General features: G+C 53.6%; 1 protein-coding gene across 1 annotated transcript; it reads right to left on the minus strand.

The window, feature by feature from the left end:
- Positions 1 to 218: 218 nt before the first annotated feature.
- Positions 219 to 7,632, minus strand: LOC125150191 (putative serine protease 47). The gene is made up of 5 exons (XM_047829710.1): positions 7,416 to 7,632; positions 6,422 to 6,584; positions 4,874 to 5,151; positions 3,265 to 3,431; positions 219 to 731 (listed from the first exon to the last, which is right to left on the minus strand). The coding sequence occupies exons 1-5, from the start codon at positions 7,609 to 7,611 to the stop codon at positions 417 to 419; spliced, it is 1,119 nt and encodes a 372-aa protein (XP_047685666.1). The 5' UTR covers positions 7,612 to 7,632; the 3' UTR covers positions 219 to 416.
- Between the last annotated feature and the right edge of the window lie 3,949 nt (positions 7,633 to 11,581).

Raw genomic sequence — 11,581 nt, forward strand, 5'->3', positions numbered from 1 at the left:
TGGGCTCTGATGTTTGTTATGCAGCCTGTGCTGACTGACACACTTCCTCTGAAGGCCTGCATGGTCCCCGAGGCAGGAGCAGGGTCTGAGTGGAGACGGTCTGCTCTCTTCCCAGCCCTGGCTCCCTCCTGGGACAGTCTCCCTGATGAGTCCCTTTTCCTTGCACAGGGAGCCAGCTGACTTACCTCAAGGGAAGGAGGGGCAATGGGGTCCCAAGACAGGAGTGAGATGAGTCTTTTATTTGTTTTTGTTTTGTTTTGTTTCAGGCTTGGCTTGGGGGATGGCAGCTGATGGACAGGACAGTCCAGGAGAAGGAACCACTGAGAGCCAGTGGGGCTGGGGAAGGGGAGGTGTGGAAGGTTCCAGCGAGCAGACTGGGGCCTGAGGCAGAGAGCAGGACAGAGGGGCTCGGAGGGTCACCACAGGGCCTGCTGCGGGCCCCTGAGCATGAACAGCAGCAGGAACCAGGTCTGGGGAGACATGAGGGTTGTGCTGTGCCCGGACGAGCCAGCAGTCTGCCAAGGCTGATCTGGAAACTGCGTCTGAGGAGCAGACGTGGGATCAGGGGGAGGTGTGAGCCTCTGGATCTTGTCGATCCAGTCGGTGAAGTAGTCAACCCTGGTGAAGACGCTGGGGTAGATAGGGTGCCGGCAGTCCAAGCCCCAGCTGGCCAGCCCCACCAGAACCCAGGCACTGAGGAGGTTGCAGACGAGGGGCCCCCCGGAATCGCCCTAGGAAAGAGAGGGGAGTTAGTGCAGGTGACTGAGCAGGGTCTAAGAACACCAGGTGGCAGGGGGTGCCCACGAGTCTATGAAAGTCCAGGCCAGCATCGAGCTATGGACACATCAAGGTGACATGGGCGGGCCTTGGAAATGCACTTCAGGGTGCTCCCAACTGACCCTGAGGACAATCACAGATCTAAATCCGTCATCACGTGGACTCTGCCCTCTGCCCCTGCACCCCAGGAAGGGCTGGTGGCCCAGAGGAACAAGCAGAGCCCCAATCAGGGGAGGCAGACCCAGCAGGAGAACGAAGGCCAACACTTGTTACCACAGACCAGACACCGCACTGAATTCCCTACAGAAGCCTTATGAAGGGGAGGCTGGTAGCACCCCCCACTTCATGAGTGAGGAAATTGGCTGTGGTCACAGCACCGGTAAGTGACAGACAGAGACCAGAGCAGGTCCACCTGCCCCACAATCTGAGTCCTGAGCCATTCTGCATTGTCCCCCGCTCCCTAGAGCTGTTTCCCGTGCCCACACTGGACCAGATGGAATGTCATGGACAGGCTATGGTGGTTGGAAGGCTACCAGGTCTCCAGCTCCGTGGTGTCCTCAGCCTGGGGGTCCCCAGAGGGGGAGTGGGGTCAAGGGCACCATGGATGTCCAGCAGGCAGGCCGACAAAGGGCATCGGCTCTAAACTCCACAGGAGAAGGCAGGTGGGGGACAAGGCTGGAAGGGAGATCTTTGGTGACAACCGTGTGGGGACTCAGGGGCTGAGCCCTGTGAGGAGGTTGGGTCAGAAAGTCCATACCATCATCTGTGGCCTGGGAACCAAGAAACCAGGCCTACATCCTACCAGGAGGTGGATGGCTGAGCTTCCTGCTGTGACTCAGCAGCTCCCCGGACAGTAATGAGAGCAACTGTCAGTGAGGCCTCCCCACGGCAGGCCCACCTCAGGCCTCCTGCCCACATTTCCTCGGGCTGCCATCACCCATGACCACAGCGGACACTTACCCTCAAAGTTCTGGAGTCAGAGTCTGAGAACAGGTGTCTCTGTGCCTTTCCCTAGATCTTTTAGCAACACCAGGACTTGGGATTTGGGGTCCCTCCAAATCCAGAATGGTCTCATCTTGAGACTCTAATCACATCTGCAAAGACCCTACACAGTTCCCAGTAAGGTTACATTCTAAGGTTCCAAATGGACGTGAATTTGGGGGACAGCACTCAGACCACTATAGCATCCTTTCAACAACCCCATGGAGGAGGCCTCAGAATCCCATGCAGGCTCAAAGGTGCCACCCGAGGTCCCAGGGCAGGGACACATGGCAGAGTCATGTCTCTGACTCCAGGCCCTCCCTCCCCCCACTCCTCAGTGCCTTCCATGCAGGAGGCAGGTGCACAGACATCAGCTCTTAAGGCTGGGGCCTGACAGTGTGCTTGGAGGCTGGGTGGGCTTGGAGTCAGAATGCTGGCAGAGCAGGCATGGGCTGCCTTATGTAGGGCTGGTCACTTTCCCTCTCTGGGCCTGCTTGCCCACCTGCAGGATGGGGCATCGCAGAGAGTGGAAAGAAATCTTCACAATCCACTGGGTTGTGCCCAATGGCAGACACACACCCAGAATATACAAAATTATAAGGAGCTCCTGAAATAAAAAGACAGACAGCCCAACAGAAAAGTGACGGGGGTAAAACCAGAAGGGAAACTTTACTGAAGAAGATATCTGGCGACAACAAATACGGGACAATTTATTTAACTTAATCCGTCATCTGGAAAACACAAATTAAATCACAGTAAGATACCACGATGCACACACACCAAAATGAGCAAAGACAGAGAGCGCTAAGTATTGGCAAGAATATAAACTCATCCGCTGCTCAAAGTGGTGGGGCAGGGGCACCACATCCCCTAACATCTGCCAAAGCTGGGTCTCCACACAATCCAACGATTCTACTCGTGGGCTGCTGTGAATATAAAGAGGATATAAAGCGGATGAGACACTTGGAAGTGAATGAAATGGAAAACTCGAAAGCTCCCAAAATACTCCTTGACAGCGTAACCAACAACAGGACTGAATGCACACGACGGAACGCGCCCTAAGCGCAGACAGGGCAGAGGAAACGCACACACGGAGCGCCGAGACACCGGCTGCCAGCTGGAAATGAGCCCCACGGAGGGAGAGTTCAGCAGCTATTGTAAGGTGTTAGAGGTGGCGGCTGGGGCCCCCTCGGGTGTTAGAGTGGGTTGGGCTGTGGGGAGTCGGTCACACGTGTCAGGATATGAAGATTCACCTGCTGCTCTTAGCAATCATATATGCCTCTGTATGCGTGTTACACTGGAGCGAAAAGCTTGAAATGTGCTAACAACAGATGCTGTTTGGAGGTCCTGCCAGCAGATGCCCTCATGTGGCTTAGGAAGGGGTGGGCCAGGGGACACTGCTGGGGACGGGGAGACAGGAAGGCCCACAGGTCTCCACAGAGCAGAAGCAACACAGGCCCGCTGGGGAAACTGAGGCAAACAGGCAAGGGAAGAACAGAAACTCACGTGGCAGGTGGCCTTTCCTGTCGAGAAATCACCAGCACACAGCATCTCCTCCTGCACTGAGTAGGTCTTGCTGTTGCTAAGTTTTCGTCTGTATAAGACGTTACAGAACTTGTTCTCAATGAGGCTCACCTTACCCTCCTGGAGATGGAAGGGCGAGTGCAGATGTTCTGTGTGAATAGGAAGGGGACCTGTGGCGTGCGCTGTGGGGAAGCCCCGGCCGCCACGAAACACGCGGTTTGCCTCGAACGCGGCTGCGGTCTTCCATCCGTCCCTAACAGGCTCCTCTCCTACTTCCTGAACGGTTCACACACTCATCCATTCCCTCTACCTCACTCACTCCGCAAAGAAAGAAGGCAAATCCCACCAGCACAGCCATTCTCAGGGCCTTGGCCACCACTGACCCACCCACCTACGCTGTCACACACCATGTCCGCCCGTCTGTCACTGCCCTTCCTCCCATCCTTCCATCCACTGATTCCCCCCATCTGCCTACCCACCCCGCCTCTCATGCTTGTCCCCATCCCTCCGTCAATACCCTCCAGCCACCAGCCACTCCTCGCCCAGCCACGCCGCCCCACGCAGCCACCAGCACTCACCCCTCCATTCGTCTGTCCTCATGCTGGGCATACTGTAGACGCCACTGACACAGGGGGCATTGTTGTCGGGGACACAGGGCGAGTGAGGAACGTGGACGGGATTGTGGGGACACAGGGCGAGTGAGGAACGTGGACGGGATTGTTTCAGAAGTGATAAGCCGTGTGAAGGAAACAAAACAGGAGGAGGAACCCCTCTCAGCTCACGTGGGCAAGCGGAACCCCGCAGAGGAGGGGCCGAGTCATCAATGTAAAGACAGGGTGGCCCCCTGCACGCAAACACCAGTGGGCAGAGAGGCAGGTGGAGAAGCCGGCCGTGGCAAAGGCCCTGGGGTGAGGACGGCAGGAAGGAGCCTGGTGGCTGACTCGGGGTGTGCAGGGGATGTAGGGAGGGCTGGGGCCAAGGTCTGGAGCGTCTGACCGCCAAGGCAGGGATTCTGAACTTGTTCTAACAGTCCAAACAGCTGTGAGGGCACGCAGGGAGCTGAGCAGGGAAGCGGAACAATTCACGATTTAAAGTGAGCAGACAGCTGTGTGGACACTAAACAGAACACATAGGGTGGGAGCTGGGAGACCAGTCTGGAGGCACAGGCAAGACGCGATGGTCTGTCAGACCAGGGAGGCAATAGCGGAGCACGTGCCAGGTGCCTGGGGTGGGGGTGGGGGGATGTTAAAACAAGTCAGACATGGTCCTCGCCCTCAAGGAAGAACCAGCCTCTGTGCCTGCGTGTGTGTGCACGTGCGTGAGAGACAGAGAGAGACACAGAGACAGAGAGTGCTGGGGGCCAGGTTGCCCTATGGTTGGGACAGTCCCTCAGACTTAAGGAACTCTAAAGCTTTAGAATCACACACTTTTCAGAACTAGAACTAAAACGGTCCAGTCCTCTAGAAATGAGGCACAGAGGCTCAAGGTCCCGTGCCCGCTTGCCAGGGGGGCCCCTAGGGCTGAACCTGGCCTCCCGTCTTCCCTCCCTCTCTCACCCCTGCCCCTCCCCTCCTCTCCCACACGCCCTCACGGTCCTCGCTGAGCATCCCCCAGCCGGTTATCCAGCAGGACAAGTTGCTGGACAGCTGCATGCCGGGGCTCGGGAGGCAGGCGGGGGCGATGTAGGAGGTGAAGTTCACAGGCACGTGCAGCTGCAGCATGGTTATGTCACTCCCGAAGGGGTGAAGCTTCTCAAAGTCTGGGTGCACGATGATCCGGCTCACAGACATCTCCCGGGTGTGCTGGCCGTGCTGGTACAGCCATGTGCTTCCCAGCAGAACCTGGTAGTCTGCTGGGGCTTGGGATTTGCTGGCAGGGAACAGCTCATCGTCACTGTCTCCGAGCCCGGGGTCAGCTCCCTCTCCCTGCCCCTCATCTACCTGCCCCTGCCTGCTCGAGACTCCTCTTCCCAACCATCTTGGGGCTGCCTGATCTCCTGTCCCCGACCTGAGACGTGTGGCTTCCTTGTCACATCTTGAATTGGAAGCGTGGGGACTCCTTGTGCTCAGGGCTCCTTGGTGGGGCCTCGCATCAAGGCCTTCCACCTTATACAGAGGAACCCTGGCTCAAGCCTAGCTCCGGCCCGACCCTTCCCAAAGCTCCCCATGGCCCAACTTTGGCCCCACATCTTTCCTGCCCCTTCTTCCTGTAAACACCTTCCTGCCTGAGGGCTGTGTGCACACCTGTTCATAAGTATCCACAAAAGATGTGTTACATGAGCGGATGAGTGCAGGAAACGGAGCCTTGTCCCCAGAACACGAGTGATGAAACATCCGGCCCTGCCAGCCATCTAGTGGAAAGTCCTACCCCCGCTCAGTGCCCAAACCCTTCCCTTCTGGCTCCACCCATGCCAGCTGGCACCTCTCCTGACCTCCCTTCTTGTCCATGGGGCCCTCCCGTCTCACCCACGCTGGACTGACACCCCCCGCCATGGCACAGAGGGGCTAATGTGTGGAACAGGGTAGGTGCTGACAGGGCTCTGGGCCCTTAAAGCCAGTCAGTGCCCGAACTCTAGCTCCCTGGCCTGGGCTGTGATGCCCAGCTGCACCCTTGAGACCCCTTCTCATCTATTCAGAAGCTGAGTGCCGAGCCAGGCACCCTCCAAGGTCAAGGAGCCCACCTCCCACCCAGGCAGCCTGGCATATGGGTGCCGGCAGCCACGCCTCCTCCTGGGCACACAGTTCTGCAAAAATGATAAGAAAAATCACCCGGCTGCTGGCTGTGTGTGTAGTCCCAGGTCCCTGCCTACAGTCTGCCACCGAGGAGTGTGGGGACACGGAGGACAAGCCCTGATCTGAGGAGGCAGAGCGCCTGCCCACACCGCGTGGCAGCCAGGACAGACACTGCCAATCTGTGCTGGGGGCCAGGCACAGGGGCTGAGGACAGAGGGGGTAAGTGGGGAGCACATGCAGGTGGAGGGGACACCAGTCAAAGGCAGGAATGACGCGTGTCTGGAGGCTACACGCTGCTCCAGAGCAAAGCCCAGCGCATTGAACACCCATCACCCCTTTTCTCCTCTTCCCCTTGCATCCCGCTGCCCCACTGGCCCCTCTGCTGGCACCCAGGAGGGGGGACTCACTTGAGAAAGCAGTGGGCAGTGGACACCAGCCAGAGGGAGTCGATGAGGACAGCTCCGCAGATGTGTGTGTGCTGGTACAGCAGGCTGGCCTGCCAAGGCCACTGGCCGGCCAGCACATCCTGGCCACCGTAGATCTTCCCCGTCACCTTGGGCCTCCCGCACACTGTGGAGACACACCCCTGCCCTGTCTACGATAGAGACACCGGTGACCCCAAGTGACGCTACCACAGAGGCCTTCCTCCGCTTCACAGATGCAAAAACCAAGGCCAAGGGTCAAGGGGCCTGGCCAAAATGCCAGGGCCGCCCGGACCCTGCCTTCATCAGCTGCTGTCGAGGACAGTAGAGCCGAGCACAGGCCGGCAAGCCCTGTGGTGAGGATGAGGGCCCAGGGGTCTGGTGAGGCCAGGCACGGAGGACCAAGAGAGGCCACAGCAGCACCCCAGGGAGACAGATGTCCCTGAATGCACCTGCGGGGGGCTGGGCCAGTGTTCCCTTCAACTGGCAGCCTCCGCCTCCTCGCCCACTCTGCAGATGGAAGAACTGAAGGTCTCAGGGGTTCCTAACCCGACCTGCTGGCCGTGATGCTTCCAGGGGGCTTCCTATGTGCCCTCCACCTCACCCCGCCTCTCAGGGAGGGAGGTTCACGGCAGGAAGGAGTCTGTGGTGCTGGGTGACCCCGGGAGGGCCACTCCCCTGACTCAGGACGCTGTTTCTTAAGGAAGAGGGAGCAGTCTAGTGAGGAACGCCCCGGTTCTGGGGTTCACACCGGGGGAGGGGGAGGGGCAGGGGTGTGCCCAGGAGGGCCCCCTCACTCAGCAGTCCTCCCCCTCCTCCCAGCCCCCATCCCAGGGTCAGGCCCTGCCACCCGCCCGGCTCCAGGTGGGTCCACAGTGGGGCCTGCGAGGGGGCGGAGAGAAGAAAAGGCCGTGGCCGCGCCCCAGCCCCTCCCGGAGCTGGAGCCCCCCCTCCGCCCACACGCCTCAGCCCAACGCACCTGCTCCTAGCACCAACCGCTGCGCGCCACCCGCCTGCCGCCCGGGCTCCTCAGTCGCTGCCTCCACTGGAGCTGGAGCAGGGACGCGGGCGACCACTGGCCAGGATCCTCCTTTGCCCGTGGCTAGCAGCAGCAGCAGCCGGAGCAGGGCCGCCAGCCAGCCTCGCCCACGGGGGGTCGGCCCCTCCTGTCCCATGACCGGTGATGCTGACCCCAGCCTGACCCGACCTGACCCCCCACCCCTGACCCCAGGCCAGCCAATCCCTGGCCGCTCCTATCCTAGGCCCTGCCCTGCCCCTGTCCGCCCCCCCCACCCCCACCCCCACCTCCTAATCCTGGGCCCTAATCCTGCCCAGACCCTACCCCACTGAGCCCTGACTCAGGCCTGGACTCCTCCCCACATCTGGTCCTGACCCCACCCCTCTTGGCCTCCTGCCCAGCTGGTCCCAGGAGGGCGGGACCTCAGTGCAATCAAGGGCTCCTATGAATTCAAGAGAAAAGACAGTAGGCACCACATAGAAAATAGCAACTGTATGAGAAAGCAATTCATGGGAGAGGGAATTTAAAGTATCTGTAGGCAAGAAAACATGCTTCATTTAACTGGTTAACTAGAAAAGGGGGTTGAAACTTTACAGTGTGTCATTTTCTTTCTTTTTTTTTTTTTAATTTTTTTTTTAACGTTTATTTATTTTTGAGACAGAGAGACAAAGCATGAACGGGGGAGGGTCAGAGAGAGGGAGACACAGAATCTGAAACAGGCTCCAGGCTCTGAGCTGTCAGTACAAAACCCGACGCGGGGCTCAAACTCACGGAGTGCGAGATCGTGACCTGGGCCGGAGTCGGCCGCTTCACCGACTGAGCCACCCAGGCGCCCCAATAGTGTGTCATTTTCAATCATCAAATTGCAAACATTTTCTGGGATGGATAAAGACCCATACACCTTGGTTAATCAGTGATTTCTCCACAGTGTGAGGAAAACATCCCAATTTCAGACACACTTATTGTCTACTCCAGGATGGAGTGTCCTGCATTTGTTGGTATCGGGAGTAAGATCCTATCGGCTCACACTTACTTTCTGTGTGCACAGGGAAATTATTTTATTCACCACTGAGTCTAGGGGCAAGAGAGGAGGGGGATTAGAGCTGCACACCGTAGACACTGAAATTCAGCTTAATAGCTACTATTGTTATTTAATGAAAACAGAAGCCAAGGGGCACCCAGCTTTACTTACTGGCTAAGAAATTATACTTGAATAAATTTTAAAAAGCCACCTTTTGGGTTCTTACCCAAACTACACCACAGTTTACCTAAACTGGTGTTAGGAAGAATCTATATTTCCTATAGAGACTAGAAGAATAATTCATGAATTTTATAAAAGGGAATATAGGATTGATGGAGAAGGTGAGGTGATGATGAAGACCATATTAAATGAGTTAAGATCAGAGTGTCTGTGGAATATACAGTTGGATTCGTTCAATAGGCATTTGGAAGTACCACTTTAGGATTTGGGGAAGTGCCTTGGGGTTGGAGATAGAGAGTACTGTGAGGTTTGAGGTGATAGTTGAGTCTATGGGAGAGGATAAAATCGTTGAAAAAAACATATAGAACAAAATCAGAGACCAAAACACAGAAAACAGCCAAAAAAGAAAAAGGAGCCAGTAAGAGACTGAGGACTGCATAGGGTGAATTAAAAAAAATGTTCTTAATGTTTATTAATTTTTGAGTCAGAGAGAGAGAGAGAGAACAGGGGAGGAGCAGAGAGAGAGGGAGACAGAATCAGAAGCAGGCTCCAGGCTCTGAACTGTCAGCACAGAGCCCGACGCGGGGCTCGAACTCACAAGCCACAAGATCATGACCTGAGCTGAAGTTGGATGCTTAACAGACTGAGCCACCCAGGAGCCCTGCATAGGGTGAATTTAAACCATAGAAACACTAAATTACACAGCTACAAGATTTCTTAATCACTTTTTAAACAGCTTTATGGGGACATAGTTTATATACCATGAAGTTCATACATTACAAGGGACAATTGAATGATTTTCAGTCAACTTTGAGAATTATGAAGCAATCACCAGATTTGCAGCTAATGTTCTCTCATTGCTGGCTCTAGATAGCCACCTATGGGCTTTTTGTCCCTCCAAATTTATGTTTTCTGGACATATCATATACATGGAATCACATACTATGTTGTCTTTCAATCTGGCTTTTTCGCTTAGGGTGACAGCACTCCCACTGGCCTTCGCAGGGAGCTGACCTCGAGCTCAGGTGCTCCTGTTGGCTGACCCGAGTCCTTGGTCTGCAGTAGAACTAACCTACTTGTCTTGGGTTTGCAGACCACTGGCCTTGAGGATGAAGGACGATACGGCCTGACCACACTCGAAAACACCTGCCAAGGATGCCAGCAGGTCCATCCAGGGTCACGGCGACACAGAACTCACTGCCTGGGCACCCCTTCTCCTGCATGCAGACCCCTTCCCACTCCCCACACCTTCCCCTCGAAAACCCTCCCACTTCACCTGGACGGGGAAGATGGCCTTCGAGACATTAGTCCATCCTCTTCCCAGGTTGCCGGCTTCCTGAGTAAAGCGACCTCTCTTTTCCCACCATCACTCCGTTCTCAAGTGTTGATTTTCGAGTGGAGAGCACCGGAGCCTGAGGTCAGAACCGGTTCTGTCCAGTAACATTAGCACATTGGTTTTGGAGTTCATCCATGCTGTGGTACATATTGGTATTCTGTTCCTTTTCCTTCCGTGGAATGGTTGTACCACATTTTGATTATCCATTTACCAGTTGATGGACATTTGGATCGTCTGCAGTTTGGGGCAGTTACAAATAACACTGCTATGAATATTCATGTTCTGGTCTTCGTGCGGACATCTGTTTTCATTTTTGGGGGTGGATTCCTAGGACAAGAATGAAAGTGCTGGGTCATACCCAAGTTTAGCTTTAAGATTTTCTAAGCTGACAAACTGCTTTCCAAAGAGTCTGTACCATTTTACATTCTTGCCATGGTGGAGGACGCTTACACTTGATTCTACATGCTTGCCAACACGTGTCTTTTTTTTTATTATAGTCATCCTAATGGTGTGAAGTGCTGACTTACTGTGGCTTCAATCCACTTTTCCCTAATGACTAATGATGTTGAATGTGTTTTCATGTGCTCCATTGCCACTCTTGTATTTTCTTTAGTAAAAATGTCCATTCAAATCTTTTGCCTGTTTCAAAAAATGTTTGTCTTTTTACCACGTTGTATCTATGTTCTTTACCAGATGTGCAATGTGTAAATATTTTCTCCAAGTCTCCGGCTTGTCTTTCATTCTTTCAACAGTGGCTTTTGAAGAGCAAAATATTTTAATTCTGATGACTTCTAAGAAGTTCAGGTTTTTTTTGTATGGATCATCTTTCGGTGTCATGCTTAAGAGATCATGAAAGTTTTCTACTGTTTTCCTTGAGAAACTTTAAGGATTGGTTCTTACGTTTGGATCAGTTTTTAGTTCATTGTTGTCTAGTGTGATGTAAGTTTTTTTGTTTGTTTGATTTTTGGATTTTCATGTGGCTATCCATCTGTCCCAGCACCATTTCTTAGTTTAAAAAAAAGAAAAAGATGATCTTTTCCCCACTGAATAGTCTTGGAGCCTTTGTCTAAAATCAGTTCATAGTAAAAAATAAAATTTTATTTCTGGACTTTCAATGCTGTGCCATTGTCGTAGATGCACACTCTCATGCCAGAATTCCACTGTCTAGATTAACATGCATTATAGCAAATTTTGAACTAAGTAGTGCAAGTTTTCCAGCTTTATTATTTTTCCAAACTATTTAGGCTGTTTTAGGCCCTTAGCATTTCCAAATAAATTGTAGAATCACCTGGTCAATTTCCACCCCCCAAAAAGTCTGCTGGGATTTCCACAGGGACTGCATTAAATTTATAAGTGAATTTCTTGATAATATGAAATCTCCATCAATTGTTTAAAAATACTTTTAAAACTTCAATTAATACCTGACATTATATTACACATATATTTTTATCTCTACCTCCTCACCAAGGAAAGTCCACAGACAATATGTGCTTTTTGTTTTTGTCACTTTGTATTTATTTTAAGCATTGTATCTTCAACACCTAGAAAAATGTTTGGCATACGGTAGGGCTTACTTAATATTTTTGAAAG

The sequence above is a fragment of the Prionailurus viverrinus genome, chromosome D4 (genome assembly GCF_022837055.1).
Source record: "Prionailurus viverrinus isolate Anna chromosome D4, UM_Priviv_1.0, whole genome shotgun sequence".
Lineage (NCBI taxonomy): Eukaryota > Metazoa > Chordata > Mammalia > Carnivora > Felidae > Prionailurus > Prionailurus viverrinus.